Here is a 21,388-nt window from a genome sequence, read left to right on the forward strand (position 1 = left end):
TGGCTCCCAATAACACCAGACCGTAAGTGAGGTGGGGGTAGATCAAGCCATAATAACGCACGTCCATCAGTACCTGAGTAGGGCAGTACACTTGGCTAAAGACCTCAAGACATAAATGCCTGAGGACAGTCTGGAACAAACGTGGTCAATGTGAGCATTCCAAGTCAATCTTCGATCAAGGAATATTCCCAGAAACTTTGAACATTCGACTTCATCCAGCACTGTGTCTTCCAATAATACGGCTGCACCGTCATTGAGATTTCCTGATCGCAGTGCGAAAGTCAGGACGTTTGACTTTGAAGAATTTGCTTTGAGGTTTGAGGCTATTGAAGTGCTGGACACAACTGTTGACGTCGAGAAAGCTTTATTGTTCCAGAATCATTTGGATTTGCTGGTAAAACAAAGTGTTGTGTCATCAGCATACTGCACAAGTTTCCCGTGCAGTAGTGATGAGTCTATGTCATTGACATAGATGAGAAAAAAGAATTGGACTGAGAATTGATCCCTTGAGGGACTCCATATCTCAGCTTGCAACGGCTTCGGAAAATTTTTTGTTTGAGATTTGAACAAGCTGTTTTTCTGCGGCTTAGAAATGAGCTAAGCCACTGAAGAGGCACGCCTCTGATGCCATGGGATTCAAGTTTGTCAAGCAGCTTCACGTGGTCGACACAGTCGAATGCTTTTAGTTAAGTCGAGAAATACACTTAAAGTGAGATTTCGACTTCTAATCCCTCTAACCACCATTTCAACAAGACTCACAATTGCATCAATTGTCGACTTGCCCCTTCTGAAACCGAATTGGTGTTCAGAAAGAAAGGTTGTGATTATTCAAAAACTGAAGCATTCTTTGTAAAAAGATTTTTTCAAAAAATTTTGCTCAGAACAGGCAAAATAGAGACAGGCCGATAATTATTTGCAGAGCATGGGTCGTCTTATTTGAAGATTGGGCTCACCTTTGCAATTTTTAGGAGCGAGGGAAAAAACTCCTTCTTCGAATGACTGATTTATTAATTGGACTAGTGGCTTGGCAATATGCTTGGAGCATTTCTTTATAAGCCACGCCGACATCAAATTAATGTCGTTTGTTTTTTTGGGTGGGAGCTGCTGAATGATTTTCATGATCTCTTCCTCAACTACAGGAGCCAGTGCCAATGAGGAAACTGGTCCCTGTATACACGTGGGGTTTACTTGAGGAGGTGGTGGACAAGGATTTTGCTCACAAGCAACAGATGCGAAAAATCTGTTAAACTCGTTCGCAACCTCAGTCGCATCCTCCACAAGCCTATCCCCAATTTTAATTTTGATTGTTTTCTGTGTTTTGTTTTTATTGTTTATGATGCCCAAACTGTTTTAGAAATATTTTTTGACGAGGTGATTGATTTTGAGACATCATATGCTTTTGTTTGAACATAAAACATAATAAAAAGTTTTAGTTATCCTACAGCCTATAAGTTACTTTGGGAAACCCATAAAAAATAAGCAGTTTGAAATAGACTAAGTCGTCAATAAAAATCCTTAAAGTTTGATTAAAAAGAGACTAAGGGGAGGAAATCTTTTTAAACAACTTGTGTAATATTTTACTACATATTAAATAACCTTAGCTCCGCCCGCAGGATGCCATGGCCAATTATAAAGTGTAGTTTCTCCAAGTTGGAAGTGGGCCGTGCCTCGAGCCAGGACTGGTAGCTGTCCGCTGTGTACTCATCTTCCTGCAGCTTACGTCTCACATCCTCACCCAACTTGTTCTTGCGCTTCAGTGTCAGCGATACCAGCTTGTGTCTGATAGAACGTGGCTTCTGCTTTAAAAATGTTTCCTGTAACATCATTTCTATAAGATACTTGTTTTCTTAATCACCGAGTGCTCCATAAAAATTAAGATCTAAGTTCTGTTAACCCTTTTACCATCACAGACGTTGAAACGCGATGACCTCCAAGAGTTAAAAGAGTTGACTGTCTGAACGTCGCCAACCCGATGCTCGTGCTACGACTGAACAACGCTACAGTGAAATTTGCTGACATCTGTTGAAATGATCATAACTGTTCTAATACAATAGCTGGAGCTATAATGTTTATTTTGTATGGTTTGTCTTTGATTATAATACATTTATATGTAAATTTTGAAAGCTTAAACCTGCTTTTTAATTTTATTAGTTTACAAAACAAAATGTTTTTAAACATTTTTCTAAACTTTTTATGTTAAGATTTATAAAAATGAATGTCATTTTTTAATATGTGTTATCTATATATTTTCATAAAAATAATTATTTATGATAATACAGCAACAATTTTAAGATTAGATATTAATAAATAAAGAAATACATATAAAAAAGGACTGTGTATTTTTGACTTAGATGGTTCTTTGTAAAACACAAGTAATTTCTTACTGTTGTGTTTCAATAATGCCATCTGAGTTATTATTACACTGTATAATTATGTTGGTGTTCAAAATCAGCTGATTTATATACAATGGGCTGGTGCGGTATGGCCTACTTGATATTTATCGTTGGTCTACTTAGGTATCTTAGGTATATTAATTTTGTTACTTTACATAAACCAACTATTTAGAATGGTTCTTTACCTATATTATGGAATAAATTTTACCTTTATAGCTACAAAATAAGAGTGTAGTAAAATAATACTCTAGTTAATCTAATTGGCCTGTGGTGTTTCTCAGTCTGAATGCTTAAACCAAGGAAATCAGCCCATGACGGACTTTGAGTTAATTCTAATGGCCAATTAGATCAAACCGTGACAGTAAATAGACAGCAAACTTTTTTATAGGTCACAATTTTACATCTCATTCATTGTACAAAGACATGTAACCATAAAAGCTCCTACTTCTTCAATAATTTCTAAACTACTTTTCGGTTTAAATATTTTTTTAACAAGTAAAACTGACCGGGTCCATGCCCATCATCTGTGCCTCCTGGAACTCCTTGCTGCGGATGAAGTTCCGGCCAAGCGTGGCTGTCACCTTGGACATAACCGAGGTGTTGTCTCGCTCCATGGTGTGGTATCGAGGTTCCGGTAGGTCTCCACAGAACCGCAGGATTGTGATCCATAGTGCTTGAGCGGCCTGCAACACAATTCTTATTAGTTAAAACTGTTTCTACTACACATTTGCTTCAATTTAAACATTCTTTCTGTTAAACTTCTGAATTAATCTTTAAATTTATAGCCATTCAAATATCCATGAACGGATTTAGCGTGAAGTTTGGGAAGGGGTCACAACGGGGGACCTGGGGATTATGGTATACCCCTCATGAAATAGGGGGACCCTTACTCAAAAAATGTAAAAAATATATATCAAAAGAGATTTTTTACGTATTTTAGACTCTAAAATAAATAAAAAAATTAAAATTATATTTGTAAAATATTTCAGGAGTTATGAGGACCCCTGCAACCCTCCCCTTAAATCCGTGAGAGCAAATATTTTTGTTGTATTACGAGAATTTTAAAGTAATAATTTAAGAATCACTTTAACTATATTTAGCACTTAACACACGTTTCAATATACCACTTGCATGATGACTCTTACATCAAAATAAACTAAAATTTATAAAAATGGAAACACTATACTAACCAATATTTTAATTAAACACACTTTTATGAATATTTAGGGCCTCTGAAGGCAAAGCCTGTGCAGAGGTTCCTAAATTAAATTAGTGATAGCTCAGATAAAATGTTGTCAATTAATTTTGATTAGAATAACTCCCATTTATCAAATATCTCCATTACATCTAAATCTATACTAATGTGCAACTCTGATCCGAATAAAACATTTGAACTAATGGTATGCACAACAAAATTTATATTTTGTTTACTTATTAGCCACAATTTCAATAGTTTTGAACAATGTGTATATTTTTTAATCACATATTTCTTTTGGTATTGCCATATACATTTTGGGTCCCAAAAAACAATAGCTTTTTCTAAAAATGGTTAAATTGGGTTTTGGAACTGATATATTCTCTTTGTGCCTTAATTTATTTTTGTAGATATTAATTAATACAGGCAAATTACCACTGGTATATAAAACACTTTTAAAACCTTATAGATAAACAAAATGTTACTAGAAAAAATGTTAAACTTATAAATAATGGATGACATAGCTCTTATTTACATTTTCTTTCATCTAATCGAATGAATTTCTTTTGTTGCATTAAAAGAGGCTTTAATTTTATTCCATAGGCTCCACCCCAGCAAAATATTTCATATTACAATCTACTACCAATGAAAAATATAACATTCTCATAACTTCCTCTGTACACATATTTTGTATAAAATAAAAAGTTCATAAGATATTATTCAGGTTTTTCTTTACCATGTATGTCTATGTGTTTTTTCCAGTTTATTTCCCTAGCCAGCAAGATTCCCAGGTATTTCAAATTGCCAGCCTGCGACACAATTGCACACTCAGGACACTCTTTGTTTGTACACAAACAACTCACACAATTGTATAAATTTTGAAGATCTTTTTTCAAGTTAAAATTTAAGTACTTTGTTTTTTCCGGACTTAATAACATATTGTTCTTTGAGAACCACCATTTAAGGGCTTTTAAATCTTTACTCATTGCTTCTTCTATATCATTCCAGTCAGTGTTTATGTAATTTAATGGTGTTTCGTCAGTAAATGATGTTATTTTTACCATATAAATTTGAACTACAGAGATCAGTGATATATACAATAAACAATATTGCACCTAATACTGACCCTTGGGGTACTCCACTTTTTATTATACCAAAGTCACTCTAAGTGTTGCTAATTTTTACATATTGTTTCCTGTTATTAATCTTTTTAGTGTAAACATTGTTCATAAAATACAAACAACAAATTATATCTGATGGAAAAATCTGAACTTTAATATTTTACAACTATTTACATAAGGGTGTTAACTATAACAAAAAGGAGTTCTGTTTTATCTGTAAGAGTTATTATATATATATATATATATATATATATATATATATATATATATATATAATATATATATACATATATATACACAAGTGAACGTGAATACTCTGTTCAAAAGAGTTATAAAAGCAGAAACTGACCAGCTGATCTCCCTGCGTGTGCAGTGGCAGCAGTGGGTGTTTGAGAGGCTTGCGGGAGTACTGGTGCGTGATGTTGCCCTGGAAGTACGTTGCAGCGAACTTCTGGAACTTGAACTCTGACAAGTCCTCTTCGTCCTCTGACTGAGTTTGCATTGCCGTGATCAGCTCGTTGGGGTCCTGCTTGTCTGTCGGCAGGTCCTGCACATACATACTCGTGTTAGTGCTCACCTACCCATGAAATGTATGCGGCCACCACACTGTGTGTTATTAACTAAATTGCGACTTGTAGCTTCAAACTCATTAGTTCATCTCTTTCTTGTTTCTGCAGGAGCAATCAATGTAATGTATATGGACCATATCTCAGCTTCATAAAATTTCAAAAATTCAAAAATTTTACATTTTCTTCTGACAGTTTTTATAAAACTATGATAAATGATTTATTTATTTTATCATAAGTTTCAGCTTTGAAGAATTTGTGTCAAAATTTAATCCCTTTATTTTTTACAAAAACTGCGTATATTTTTATATTGAGAGTAGAGACAATTTGTTTTTTTTTTGCAATAGCAATAAAAATATTTATTTCATTATCATAATAAACTTAAGTCAAGAAACATATAAACTGTATTAGTAAAATCTGGAATTTACTTATACACAATCTTTACTTTTTCACAATCAAAGTTGTACATTTTGTACTTTTTGAAAGTTTGAACAAACCACGCTCATTATACTACTAAAAACAAGCTAAAATATTTTATCATGTAAAAAAATATACTCTTTTTGGTAATATTTGTATAAAAATTTAAGTATGAGGATCAATTCATCAAAGTCAGGTTCTTTTTAGTGAAGCTCCTAAATATACCTCACTAAACGTTCTGATGGCTGATGATATCCAATGATTAGAACCCTTGAAAAATCAAGTGTACAAAACAAATACAAGACCATAGCAGCAAAAAATTAGGCTTTACTTAAAACAAGATGAATGAAAGAATAATTTCATTCTAAGCTAAAAATACTCATAAGTTATGTAATTTTCTTACACTGTAAAAACTTCAAATGTTGTTATTGAACAAATCTATATTGTTTTTTCTATTCAAGTACATCTAATTACTGGGTCACATATCTCAAAATGGAACTAAAATAAGGGTCTCTCTTACAAAGATAAGACCTCAGAACAAGAGTACCTATATTTTCATCCAATGTCATTCAGAAATCTATAGACAAACAATAATTCCCCCACAGTACAGTGAGCTGAAAAGTCAAGAAGTTGAAACAAAACAAAAAGAGTTAATATTTAAGCCAAATGACCACTAAAATTGGACAGCAGAATTTATAAAAAAAGTGCTAACAAAGTGTCACATCTAGTTTTTGTTTATCTGGTTAAAAATTACTGGATTTTAAGTCTTAGAGATCATAACTAAACTGATAAATTAGCAGCCAGTATTAAAAGAGTTAATAATAACATGTAGAAATTAAAATTATAATCACAAAATATAAATAGTACTTACATTGAAAACTGAGGTTTCTCTAGCAGGAAGTGGAGCTTCACTGCTAGAATCGGGCAAAAAATCAAACATGGCTTCCACCAGTTTGCTATCGTCCACTGGCTCATCTTGCTTCTTGGCTGCATCATTGATGATGTTTTTCTTCATCTCCATACGGCGCCTCTCTTCAATCTCCAGCTCATGTTCCTTTCTCTCCAGCTCCTCCATTCTTTCCTGCATCAGAAAATATTATTCTATCTCTTATCTTTATTTCAACATAAAACCATTTTTATACCAAGGATAAAAAAGAAAAATATTATTACAAATATTTTAAATTTCATTATAATATTTAGAAATGAACTAAAATCAACTGTAATATAAACTTAATATTCAGGATGAAATAAAACTTAGTTTTAAATCTTTATATCTTTATATTCATCCAAATGAATGAAGACACAGCTCAGTGATGATTAATAATGCCTGGACAATTTGTAAAAGGGAAAAAGTCATAGTAAGCTGTAATGCCTTAAAAAAAGACAAGGGAAAGCACAATGAAATAATGTTTTTTTTTTGTTCAAATCTCAGTATTGGTGATGGATGATTTAACAGAAAAGCACGATTATGGATATTCGCTAATGTTTTCCAGTATTTATATCCATTGTTATTGATGAAGTAACACTATGATGCTTTATATCTTACTTACTCAACAATAATAGAGGGCATTATTTTTATATTTTTAACACGGTCACGACAGCGTGTACCCTATCGGGTGCATGCGATCTTTCACAACTGCCGTCATGTACCCCATCTGGTACACACCAGGCTTTTGTAAAGCGTGTCATGCGCCCGATGGGGTACACTTTGCTATGCATTTCCTAATTGCGTTTTTATTGTTTGCCTGCCTTGGTGGTTTGTTACATATGAACCCGCACTTAAATGAATACCTGAGACTATCGTGTACCCTGTCAGGCACATGGTATTGCTTAATTTTTAAGCTAAATTAATTTATTAGATACTCCTTGGGGTGCACAGAGGAAAATTGAAAGAACATATTGAAATAATTTGTTTTGTGCAAAATTACGAAGCCTACATACTTTTCTCATTATACTTAGATGCTTAATGTAAAAAAGATTATTACGGTTTTTTTTGCCATTATTAATGAAAAATTTGATGGAAAATAAAAATGTCTGGAAATAAGCCGTTGTCATGAACGTGTTGAGTAAAATGTACAAACTATAATAGAAACTTTCTAAAACATTTTATACTCCAACTATACAAAAATGTTTTTTATATTTTATAATCCTAATCATAATTGTATATAATATAATTATCCAAAATTGAATTACGACATTTCTTTCATTGCTACCATATTGTGTACTTCATTTTGAATAAGAAGTTAAAAAAATATTACAAATATCCATGTGCAATATTACTAAAATGGCATTTAGTAATTTAATATTCTACTTTTCTCACAAAAATCCTTATTTCCTAAATATGATCTACCAAATGCTAGAAATCTTTTATCATAAATATTATACATCACAACTAAAAGAACAACTTCAAAATTTATCATGACCTAATTAAAATACAATATTGCTAAAAATGAAATAATAAGTACCTGTGCAGAACTCTAAAACAACCTGACACTACAGAAAAACATTGTTTTTACTTTTAAACTCAATAAGAACATAACTAGTTTTTTCCAACTTTAGTTTGTTTGTAGTGGTTTGTTTGTATTAGCATTGTCATCAAATTGAAAAGTCTATGATTATGTGTTTGAGGTAAAAGAAAGCAAGAAATTTGCACAACTCGGGTTATTATTTCACTACAGTAGAACCCCTCATATCCGGCCACCACGGGACCGAGCCCCTGGCCGGATAACGATTCGGCCGGATAAACCAACCTACAGTACACAGCATTTGACGAAACAAAACAATTGTACTGTACTGTACTAACCGGACTGGAAATAATCAACGAACTGTTTACAGGTTAAACCTATTAGCTCAACTGAGGACAACACAGGAAAATGTAAACAAATAGATACACCAAAATAACGCAAGAGTCGTGGGAGACTAGTGCGTGCAACTGCGCGTCTGCAAGCCGTGGTAAATAAATTTCGCTATTGGCTTCCGGGAAGTGGCCGGATAAACCGAGGTGCGGTAAAACCGAGGCCGGATATGAGGGGTTCTACTGTAACCACAAACCGAAACACTGCATTCATAAAACTTGTAATAATTGAAGTTTTAATTACGTGTATCAATATGCATATTAATTTTCCTTAACTTCATAAAAATAATATAATTGTAACCCTTTGAGTGCCGCAGCGTTTTGCTATATGGTATGCATAAAATGCTGAGCGAAAATGCCTGATTCTGCAAGGGTCTGGTTAAAAATTCATGACAAATTTATTTATTGGTATAATGTCTTGGATTTTTGTTTTTTTTTAGATAAATATATTTTCTTTATACATATAATACATTGATCACTTATTTAACGTTTTTATACAAATAAAAAAATCATTAACAAAAACTTTATGAGCAAAAATATTTTGTTTTTTATTTTGACACAACTTAGTGTTATTGAAATATTTTATTTTTTTCACTTTTAGTTATTCTATCTTATACTCCATTTAATTCTTTACAAAAAGACATATACACATTTTTTTATACTTATAAAGTTTGGAAAATAAATATGAAAATATGAACCACTACAAAACTAGAAATTTTCTAACCTAACCTAACACTCTGTGTATTGTCTACACTGTTAATGCTTAAATCTAATGCCTGCAATACTAGGTCTTCATTGTAAGCAATGTTTTTACGACTCATTGTTTATAAATATCACTGAACAAACACAAAAAACATAAAAACTATACAAATGTATTTAGTAAAGTTCTAGCTGATTACGATCGCCGCAATTCACGGTCAAGTCATTGTTCTACTTACACACAGACTAGAACAACATACACAAATATATATTGCAAAATAATAATATTATATTATTTATATTATAAAATAATATATATTGCAAACGAAATAATTTGAAGATACTAACACTACAAACCCATTTACATTTAAAAACTTTCAATATCATTTGTGAAATAAACAGCAGCGCAAACAAAATATGTGACGGCTTGTCCGCGTAGCGGTCGATTCTAAACTCGACTGTCGCGCTCACTTTACAACCGCCGTAAAAATCAGAATCTAACCAGAATGCAACGAAACCTACATCAAAAGTTACGTTGAAGCCTTTGGAATGCGTATGTATAGTCATTGAGCCAATTTAGATAAATACTATATAAAATATAAGCGTTACTGCAGAAGTCGCTAACAGCGATTCTGGCATTTCTTGCATATAATGCGGGATCGCTGACAGCGATGCTCCGGCACTCAAAGGGTTAACGATAAAAACTACAAAAATAAATTATTTAAATTATGTTTTACTAACCCGATAATTCTTCTCGGCAATTTCTTTGGCTCTTTTGTTTCCTTGTTGACTAAGTTCTCTTTCTTCAATCTTCTTCAATTTCAGGGCCTCCAATTGTGTCCTGTAGTCAAACTGAAAAACACAATGGTAATTATTAATTTTAATAAACAGTTTTGAAATATAATTTTGACACCAAAGGGAACAAGGAAAAGTAAACTTATACTGTTTTTATTTGATCATGACAAAAATTGTACGGAAAGTAACAAAATCAAGTATAAAAGAAAATATAATATTCCGGATGAAACAAAATTGATATTCAAATCTGGAAGTTGATCTGCAACATTAAAAATCAATTACCTCTTCAAATACTAATTTCTCAACAATATTATTTAATCATAAAAAAGCAATACAACACAAATTAGTGTAATAGACTAAACGGGATAGGAAACAAATGCACAAATGAAAATTATCTCAGTAAGTTATCTGACTGAGTTATCACAGTGATAAGAAACAAGAAAAGGGTGTTTAGTGATTGATGTGACTAAGAAACACTAAAACACCAATAATAGATCTTATTAAGAACTAGTAACATGAGTAACTGTGATTAGTTGATTAGTTAACTTTAGTACAGTGATATCAGAACCTAAATTAGCGATCCAACTACATAACATTAGGGGGAAAAATATTTGTATATACTTTTTAAATATGTTGCAGGTTACCTAAAAGTGACATGATAAAAGTTACAAAACATTGACAACATTGTTAATAATTAGTAGTTACTTTATGTTTGTATAATGAAATGGGGATAAGAAAAAAATTCCATAAGAAAAAAAATAAATTTATGTTTTCAAATAAATTTAACAAACAATTCAAATTTAAGTTAATTTACTGAAATTGGTTAAGAGTAGGTTGATTCTGTTGGTACGAAACAAATTACATATTATTGTTGGTTTCATGAAACAAGAAATAGACAAACAGAACAAAAACCCAGTGGTGTAATTAGGATTTGACTTTAGGGGGCATGAATCTGATTGAAGAGCAAACTACACTAGGAGGGTATGGAATAAATATAAACTAAAATAAATTATATATGCCTAATTCAAAATACTGTAAAACATTTCTATATTTCAAACAATATAGATTAGTTTTATATGTACATTTTACAAATAATTTAGGGCTTTTCAGGAAGTTCTATCCTTCTTATTCCCCACTTAGTTACAACACTATAAGAACATCCATGATATATTATATATATATATATATATATATATATATATATATATATATCGCTATTCATCACTGCACGATTGTAAATTTTAATATATATTTTATTATTTATTTTTACTGCAAATGGGTAATGAAATTTTATTCATGAAAATGTATACATAAACAATACAGTTTAAATTACAATAAACATCTTCTTATAACAAATGACTTGTGTGGTTACCAACAACACAAGTTTTGATGTTTAAGTCTGTTTAAGTCTAATGCTGAATATGGAAAAGATTATCAAGATAAATCATTTGCAAAAAAAAAGAAAATTTTTTTTAAGAACTTCTCTTGAGTCTAGATGAGTTTATACCTTGTCTTTACAGCACACCATGTATACAATACCTTTTAATTCACTATAAATTACCAACCTTAAGTTTGTTGAACTTGCGCTGTGCGATAATGCGTCGAACATGAGACTGTATTTTGACGATAGCCCACATTTTCTGGGCGTACATCCTGCGCACAAGGTAACCTCGGCTGCGTGCCTGCAGCCCAACGATATGTCCCCGTAGATGTCTGAAGCGGTGAGACAACACACGAGACCGCACCAACGCCTGTAGCCGCATGTAGCCGACACGCATGCGTTGGTAGCGTCTTCGTTGAGCCCAACCCATCCAATACTTCTGGATGATCATTGTAGCTGCTTTCATTCTTAGGAACCTGGAAATAAGTGAGAAATTCTTGTTAATACAACCAATTTTAACAATGTTTTGTTAGATTACAAAACACAATTACAATTTAAACAAAAACCCTGATACACATCTTAATAACCTAACCAAAAATGTACAGTACACTTGTTTTACCATGGTATTATTCTCTTAAAGAGCTAAGAAGGAGGTACCTTTAATATAATTCACAAACAAATATATCTCAGTCAGAATGCTCGTATGTTCTTAAAAAATCTGAGAAAATCTCAATTAAGTTGTTTTTTTTTTTTAACTTTCCTATTGGTAAAATATTATCTGCAGTTCAAAACACAAATTATTAATCTGTACATGGTTCTTTTAAATTGAGTATGGAATCTTTTGGTACCCAATAATACACCTAAATCGCTGGTTTTGTAGAGGTATATATCTTATGAAACAACATTTCCTGTTGATCTTCGGAGTAACGGTGCACATTACACTGGTCTATCCCACAGTAAAGATTGATTACTCAAACGTAATGAAAGTAACTAAATCCTTCACGAAAATGTCGCTTTAATTATTCATAATACTCCTTGAAAGTAAATTTAAAACTGTAACTGAAAAATGAGATCTAGCTACTATTTTTTCATTGAAAGGAAAATAAAAGGTAAAGGATTTGCTATTTTACCAGGTGAAGTTAAGCCTAATAAACCCTCTCTAACACTTAAAATGGTGACCAACAGCTTAAAGATGACTGCTAAACCACCACCAACGTCAGGGCTGGCGGGCTGCTTGCAAGGACAGGATTACTCAGCGATGTTGCTTGACTTGGTTATTTTACAATAATCACTGTACTGCTAGACTACGCCATTGGCAAAGCCAGAGAGATGGCTTAACCCTTTGAATGTCAACATTCGATTTTACCAAACGTCAAAAGTTATCTTAAAAGTGTCAACGTCCGATTTTACCGGACGTTCAGGAAAAAAATCACTAAAAATCGAAAACTTTATATTTTTAAACTAATATTATATTAAACTGTTCGTGAAGAACTGTTCAAAAATAAATTGTTATAGTACACTTCTGATCAATTGACTTTAACGAAAATCAATCTAGAACTCACATATAAACGTTTTTGGTTGACATGGCTACTGGAAACAATGTGACATTAGTTCCTTAAAAGTTGTAAAACTGACTTATTATTGAAGTTAATGATATACATTTTTCAAGATTTATAGACAGCTGAATACCCTTTTCAGTGATATGGACAAAGAAAAGGATATGAATTTTTTTAGTAATGATAATTAGGTTAAAAAATGAAATTGAAATAAATTCTGGAATTTTTTTTTGTAAATTTATTGATATTCCTAAATTTAATTTTATGGTAACTTTGTTATTCTATGTTAATTAGGCAGATTTCAGAGAAAATACAAAAAATTATGTTGATAACTTATTAAATAATCAAACTGTGAATGTTTTACTGAAACCTTAGAAATACCTTCAAAAGGGCAGGCACTTTTAGGTGCACCCACTCAATAAATATTTGGCACTCAAAGGGTTAAGATAGTAACAAGCTCACAAGGAACTTCCAAGCCCAACAGCTACAGAGAGACTGACCTCCTACGATACACCCAGCCCCGGATAGAACGCTGCAGTACGATGATATTCCTGGTGAGCACCCTGTCTCTCTCCTGCTCCAGGAATAGGTCATGGGCATCCTTCAGGAACACCTTGGTGTTGCCCAGCTGGTAGTCAGAGCGACCCAGCACCGCACCACAGATCTTGGCTGTTGCCGAGCGACACTCAGTCTGCGACATTAATTAAGTATCAGAAATGTCATGATGTCAAAATGATACTCATCATGTCAATAACAGTACAATAAACACACCTTCTGCTTATTTGATAAAATTATTTATTCACAGTGAAAGCCTCTGAATTTTTTAGTTTATAATGAAACCTAGTCCTTACACTTACATGACCACACCATGTTGAAACCATGCTAACACAAATTCAGTTTAACTAAATATTAAAGTTTACATCTGCTGACTAAAGATAGATCGCCACAGCTGGAGTATGAGGTTTCAAAACAGTGTGTTTATGCATTTCTAGGCATGAAGGTAAAGTGGGAACATATAAACCAAAAGTGCTTTTTCCTGCAGGGAAAGGTATGGGTGATTTTTCCAGTGCATTTCACCTCACATCAAGCACTATATATATGCTTAAAAATTGTTTTCCTCTTATTGCCTTTTAATGCCATATATTACCAACAACAGCTCTTCCCAGCATTAGTATCTCAAAAACGAGTTTAAATAGTGAATATGACTTGAGAACTTCAAACTTTTTGCTATTTTCCAATATTACGAACAATTTTAAAATTTGTTATGGAAAACCTGATATTTCTTTGCAATTTCAAACATGAAATAAAATTTTAAAACATGTTTATTCTGGAAAACCTTTTTTAAATCTCTTATACAGGAGCTATAACCCACTGAAGTTTTATAAGGATGTTTGGTGCATTTAAACATCATTGTGAAAGAAATTTCAAATTTAATAAAAAGCAATTGATGTTTGTTATTGGTACTTAAACTAGGATTTATTAATGTGACCATGATTGTTAATAAAACCTAATTATAAAATTAATAAATAGCCAATATGAGTATAAAACAGAATACTATATGCTTGTTCGTAGATTATAGTAGTCTGATAAGGTTACTTTATTGATTTTTTTATATGTATCTTTAGTATTCCATTTTTATTCACATGTTGATGATTTATTAATTATATTCATTTAAAATAATGATGTTTGGAATAAATGTATATCTAATAACTCATTTGAAATGGATATAATGGATTTGTTTACATTGGATTTGTATCAGGTTCTTTTTACTAATACAATTTGGTAATATAAACTTATGAGCTTTAGGGCTGATGATCGCCTTAGAGGAGATTAGACTACAACATAGATAGAGAAAATTGGCACTGCATGGATTAATATCTAATCTTATAATTCCCAGAAAAGAAATCTTAATGCAGATAAATCAAAATGCTCTAATATTTACTTTGTGGGCAGGAGGAATTCCAGGAATGAGAAACCTGTATCTCTCCACAAACTCCTTGAAAGTGTGTCGGATTGGGTAGCCAGCTCTTCGTATCCGAATGGTCTCCATCATTCCTGAGTATCGCAGCTGGCGGCAGCACAGGCCACGGTCGAACATCTATTAATAGTCATAATATTCAGTTGAATGGTCTGGTTTGTAACATAGGTACATTAGAGACAGGATTATATAAGTTGTCTTTATTGGTAATGGTTTCAAAATTTCTTTTGCATTATGTTATATAAAAAAACTTAACTCTTCTAGGATGTTTTCATTCCGTTCAATAGTTATTTATCGTTACATTTAGTTTACAAAAAACAACCGTTTGTGAAGTTTAAAATTAGAAGGTGTGTTCCTAAATTGTCATTGGCTTATATTTAAATATTGGCAGGTCTAAACACATATGCAGCACCATCTATTAAATATTTATGAAACTACTGCAGTTGTTTTGATTCAGCAGTCATTTATCAGTGGGTGAGTGCAGCGTAATGTCCTTGACAATCATTTATTTGTCCGTTAGTTATTAAGTGTGTACTGCAATTAGATTTTTATGTGAAAAAAGATAGAAGGAAGGAAATGATTACAGACAGTCCAATGCAGTGGTGCTAAAACTGTTCAAGCAATCTTCTGACTCGAATAAAAAAAATAAAGACTAATATTTTTATGAGATGAGGAGATGTCATTGTGGTTAATTTCATGGAATGGGGACCAACTCAATTACATTTGATTAAACTGCACAACATTTTCCAAAATAATTGTAATCCAAGATCGATGATGTTGAAAACTGTAAACTTTCATAACACAAATCCTCCCTTAATCATTACAACAAACACCTTAAATGATGATGGTGGTTATAAAATATTAAAGTACAATAACACTTTTTCTTTAACCCTCTGATTTCCACAATGAAAAATTTTGGCTATTAGCTTTTTATTTAAACATTTCATTGTTGTGATCGATTGTTACCAGTACTAAGTGTATGGAGTACAACATTGGGAGTCCATCATTACCAGGTAAAAAATTTCTTTCTTTACGTTTTAGAATTAATTGTGTTTTTAAAACTGACTTCTATTTGTTGAACTATATTATTCTATGTATTGTTAACTATTTAAATTTAGGATTTAATTTATATTTATGACTTGATGTTGAGCAACAAATCGTTTCTTTGGATTTTATTAATAATTTAGAGAATAAATTGTATAAGTCACAATTAATTTGCCTCGTAAATAAAAAAAAACTAGTTTTATTTTGCTTTAATCCCATGTACCAAACTAACCTAATATATGATATAGAAACGGTTTCACAACAACTACTTAATAAGTAGATGCCTACCATAGGTTTCTTGAACTCGTTGGGTTTGATACAACGGATGAAGAACGGCTGACAGGAGCTGAGAGTCTTCATGAGGGCGTCTAGAGACTTCTTGAACTGCGTGGAAAGCGTGGGAGCACGCTTGCGAGTCTCGGAGCCCATGCCGATGTCCTCTGCGAACAGCAGCTTCAGGAACTTGTTGCTGGAGAGTGTCACAAGCTGCAGCAGATCTGCACTGAATGTGTCTCTGTTCTTCTCCAAGAATCCTGGATGAACAATATTGATAATGATTCTGAATTGATTGAATAAAAATTAACATTGAATTGGAGAAGAACTGAATCAATCAATTTTTATTCACTTACACTATTGTGATCACGTAAAGTCCATTGCATTATTGAGGTTACAGACATTAGATTACAATAAATACCATTAAAGTTATAGCCTAGGATCCAGAGTCAATTTACACTGTATAAGCACACAAGTTAGTTTTACTTGAAATTTATGGAGGAATTTTTCCTTTTTTCCTAGTTTTGGTTGAGGTCAAAACGGGAGGGTATCGAAAGGGTTATGTGAAACAATAGTCTTTTCAAGGTTATATTTTTTATAGCTTAACACATGTAAAACCAACAGTGATACACATAAATAATAGTTACACCACTGTCAACCAACAAAGGGACTGAAACTCACTACTAAGAGTCTCTATGCGAGTACCAGACACTGATTTAACATTTGTTTATGAGTCTGATAGTTGGTTTTAAGTGTATTAAGCTAAAAAGAACACAATCTAAGAAAATTTATCAGTTCATATTTATTTATCCTTTGATACCCTTCCACTTTGGTTTCCTTTAAAATTAGTGTGGTTTAGGATGATTTCTTATTTAGCAAAATATTTGTGGTTGAGGTCAATCAGTTCATATAAAACCAAATATAAGAAAAAAATAAATCTTCACGATAGTTTTTTAAATATGATAAATTTATTACCGACTTATTTTTTAACAACCATTTATTCTTGAGAAAAACTATACACATAACAAAACTATGTTTTTTATTTTTAATATATTTATTTGCAATTTTAATTCTAATATACGCAGTATAATAAAACACATTTCTTTTTACTTCAAAATAAAGGACAATAGACAATAGACAAATTCTTTATTTACAAATCATCAAGAAATGCAATGGCGTCAAATATTACATGGTTAGTTTTTATTGAGGGTATTGCTCTTCTCTTTTCCAGTTCAGAAACTCATCCATGGTGTAGAATGGACGGCTAGAGAGCCATTTGGTCAGTAATGTCTTCAGTCTCTGTCCTTGTAGCATTTTTATATCTTCAGGAAGATGGTTGAAGATTTTTCTGCCTATGTAGGATGGTTTCCTTTCAAATAATGCAGTGTGATGTAATGGCTGGTGAAAATTTGAAGCATGGCGGGTGTTGTAGGTATGGAAGTCATGGCCTCGTTTCAATTGCTTCTTTGTCAACATGGACTATGACTTCTCTGATGTATAGGCCGATAATCGTTATAATTCCCTGATGAGGGAAGGCATCTCTGCAGCTTTCCCTTGGGCCCAGGCCAGACATGATCCTGACTGCTCTTTTCTGTAGTAGCAGTATTCTGTTTAAGTTTCCTGCAGTTGTGCCTCCCCAAACTGCAAGGCCGTACCTTAGGTATGACTCGAATAACGAACAATAGGCAATTTTTGTAGTTGCTTCATTACTGGCATGCTTTACTCTTTTTAAAACATATAGGCATGAATTCAGTTTTTTGGAGAGTATGTCAATATGATTGTTCCATGATAAATCGCTGTCAATAATCATTCTGAGGAATTTTGTCTCACTTTCCATTGATACATCAGGCAGTCCTGGAACTTCTTCTTGTCTCCTTCCAAAAGCTAATTGTTTGGTTTTTTTAGTGTTGACTACTAGATCATTTTCGTGACAATATTGATAGGCCATGTTTAATGCAGTGTAGGAGTTAATGGCCAAGTTATTTGGAGAGGATTCGGACACTAGAAGTGTTGTGTCATCGGCATACATCACTGGAGCACAGTACATGCCTAAGTATTGCGGCATGTCATTCGTCATGAGAATAACAGAACCGGTCCCAACACTGAGCCCTGAGGTACGCCACGTTTAACATGCAGAGGCTCTGATGTTACTGTTTGTGAGAACGTTTTTTGTGTATATTGAATATCTACTGTCTGGCTTCTTCCCTCAAGATAACTCTTAAAACATTCTTTGGCATGTCCTTTAACTCCAAGTTTTTCAAGTTTGTAAAGGATCAGGTGATGCCCTAGGCAGTCAAAAGCTTTGCTGAAATCGAATATAATGCCAGTGACCATACTTTTTCCTTCCAAGTTATCAATAATGAATTCTGAAAGTTTGATAATGGCCGATGTTGTAGACCTTCCCTTAATAAATCCATCTTGATTATCTGTTAGAAGGTTGTGTAGTTCACAGTGATCCATTAGTCTTTTCAAAACTACTTTCTCAATAACTTTGGAGTAGGTTGGGATCAGAGATAAGGCCTATAGTTAGTAGCCTCTGTAAGGCTTCTGTTTTTAAGCTTTGGATATACCTTAATACATTTGAGGGCTGATGGAAAATGTCCTTGAGCAAGGGATAAGTTTGTTATTTTGACTAGAGGCCAGTGTTTCAACATTTTTGCTGAGATTCATCAAACCCTGCTGATATTTTAGGTTTCAGACTTTTAATTATGGCCTCAATTTCATGTTCATTAGTGGGAGTCAACTGGGTTAAATCATGGTTTATGATTTGAGGTTGGATTGCAGTCTGCTTTTTTGTTCTTGGCTGGCTATTTAGAGTATAATCAGCTATGTCCGTAAAAAACTCATTGAGGTGTTTAGCTATTTGAAGGGGGTTGGTGGACATCTCTCCTTTTATGTTGAGTTGTGGCTGAGGAGCAGTTGAAAATTTTTTACCTCTCTCACTGTTTATAACTTGCCATAATGCTTTTGATTTGTTTTCAGCATTTGCTATGTGATCTACAGCTGCACGCCGTTTGATTGTTTTTAGCCTCATCTCATAGTCTTTCTTGGCCTTGCACATTTCATTTTATCTGCTTGTGCACCTGTACGCTCATGTCTTCAAAGACATGTCAAATATATTGCTTTGAGATGTCTAGCTTCTTCATCCGCATATCTTGATGTTTTTCTCTTCCTCTGTTGCTCGATCTTTCTAGGTCAAACTGTGTTCATAATGGCAACTAGTTGATAAAAAGTTGTTGTAGGCTGTTTCTGCTGAGTCCGCGTTTTGTACATTTTCCCAGTTTTCTTGTTCAAACTGAGCCTTGAGAAGATTTAGATTTTCTTGGTTTAATACTCTGAGTATTGTATTCCTTTCGGACGATGATGTTGTTATGTATTTAATTTCACAGAGTTGAGCAGTATGGTCAGAAATTCCAGCATGAATCACAGTTGAAGTTAATTGTTCTTTGTCTAGGTTAGTGCAGATAAAATCTATTGATGAGATGGATATGGGGGTGACTTGCGTTGGGGGTAGCGGTAGTAGTCCTGAGATGCTGTGGCTGCTCAAAGTGTTGTTTAACATTTGATTGTTCCTATCTGATTTTAAATCATCAACATTAATGTCTCCCATAACTATAAATGGGTGGTTTTCTGCTTTTTTGTCCTCGATTGTTGCGGAAAGTAGACTTAGTGCTTCCTCAAGTAAATGTTGTCCTGCACTCACACACAATTCAAACTGTTCTTCCTGTTCCATGTCATTTTTATTGTATATATAATGTAAATAGTGTGGTTATTTTAAATTTTGTTTAGGATAATTTGAAAATTGTATGACTATGACACAGGTAGACCTTGTATTTCTAACATTAAAGATTTAATCATACAAATATTGAAGAGTAAACATTTTTTCAACCTTTTTTTAAAACACTTGTAATTCAAATCTTGGGATAGTTTGAAATATTGACTGTTCTTTTGATGTTTGAATTAACCATGTTCAAATGTATCTATGAATTTCTTCTGGAAAAAAAGAGTAAATTGTTACAAAAATAACAAAAAAGTTTCTCATAAACATGAAACCTTTTTATATATTTTCACGGAAGTACACAAGAATCACATGGACAATCTCACCTCTAGTATCGTAGAAGACAACACCCGCAAAATGATTGAGGCCAAAGGAAGTGTTGATGTCAGATTTGGGCTTGAGGTAGTTGCGGTGGCTTCCATGTGTTTTGTGCAATTTGGCCAGCATCGTTTGATCCGTACCCTAACAAAAATCATCAATTACTAGGACATCATTTACAACACTCGACGATACAGACAATTCACTTGTGTTCTAGGAGAACCCAGAACATTATTTGTCCCCAGTTTAACATCTAATATAATGTATAGACTTCCATAAAAACACCATCCACAACAATTCCAACTTTAAATTTGAAAACTTTTCCATTTCTGTCCTATGAAATTATTGAATAAATCATTAATAGGCTACTTGTACATAAACAAGTTCCTTCATATGTTGAGTCTCTAAATGTTGACCTCAACATTGAACATTTACATTTTAAAAATTTGCAGGATTAAATAAAACAAGTGCAGTGTTTTAATGTGTTGAAATATATACAAGGCACATCCAAAAAGTAAGTGTACTGATCTAGCAGTCAGAGAGATTTTTTTCAACATGTTGGCTACACTGCCGTGCAACCTGTTCCTCCCCTCCACATTGTGATCGGTGTGGGGTCAGTACGTTGAGAATTTGATGCATCAATACGTTTTGCAAAAAATATCAATTCGATCTCCCGCCAAGTGTGAAATTGGATTGAATTAATTTATTGGATTGAAACATGCAATGTCATCCTTTACCTCATTTGAAAGGGAAAAACTCCAGTCGATGTCTATAATGAGTTAAGAACTGCTGTTACATGAACAGTTCTCAATGTACTGACCAATATGTTGAAAAAATCCTTCCGGCTGTGAGAGCCTTAGTACACTTACTTTCCAGATATACCTCTTATTTATACTAATTAATATCATATTTGGATATGTTTAAAAATAGAAAAAAATTAAAAAGATTACACCTAAAAAGACAGCGAGATATGAATTATTCGTAAATCTCTCGTATGTTTCATTTTGTTATTTTATTTAA

General features: G+C 32.9%; 1 protein-coding gene across 2 annotated transcripts in view; it reads right to left on the minus strand.

The window, feature by feature from the left end:
• The window catches only part of LOC124364612 (myosin-VIIa), a 175,398-nt gene that overhangs the window by 37,075 nt on the left and 116,935 nt on the right, over nucleotides 1-21,388 (minus strand). For both annotated transcript variants that reach the window (XM_046820217.1, XM_046820216.1), the window contains exons 12-21: nucleotides 20,377-20,512; nucleotides 16,288-16,532; nucleotides 14,920-15,075; nucleotides 13,478-13,668; nucleotides 11,606-11,897; nucleotides 9,987-10,097; nucleotides 6,564-6,773; nucleotides 5,059-5,256; nucleotides 2,900-3,076; nucleotides 1,597-1,814 (exon numbers count right to left, since the gene is read on the minus strand). In XM_046820217.1, coding sequence (XP_046676173.1) covers nucleotides 1,597-1,814; nucleotides 2,900-3,076; nucleotides 5,059-5,256; nucleotides 6,564-6,773; nucleotides 9,987-10,097; nucleotides 11,606-11,897; nucleotides 13,478-13,668; nucleotides 14,920-15,075; nucleotides 16,288-16,532; nucleotides 20,377-20,512 — 1,934 coding nt within the window. The remainder of the gene's footprint in view (nucleotides 1-1,596; nucleotides 1,815-2,899; nucleotides 3,077-5,058; nucleotides 5,257-6,563; nucleotides 6,774-9,986; nucleotides 10,098-11,605; nucleotides 11,898-13,477; nucleotides 13,669-14,919; nucleotides 15,076-16,287; nucleotides 16,533-20,376; nucleotides 20,513-21,388) is intronic.

This window comes from Homalodisca vitripennis, chromosome 6, assembly GCF_021130785.1.
Source record: "Homalodisca vitripennis isolate AUS2020 chromosome 6, UT_GWSS_2.1, whole genome shotgun sequence".
NCBI lineage: Eukaryota > Metazoa > Arthropoda > Insecta > Hemiptera > Cicadellidae > Homalodisca > Homalodisca vitripennis.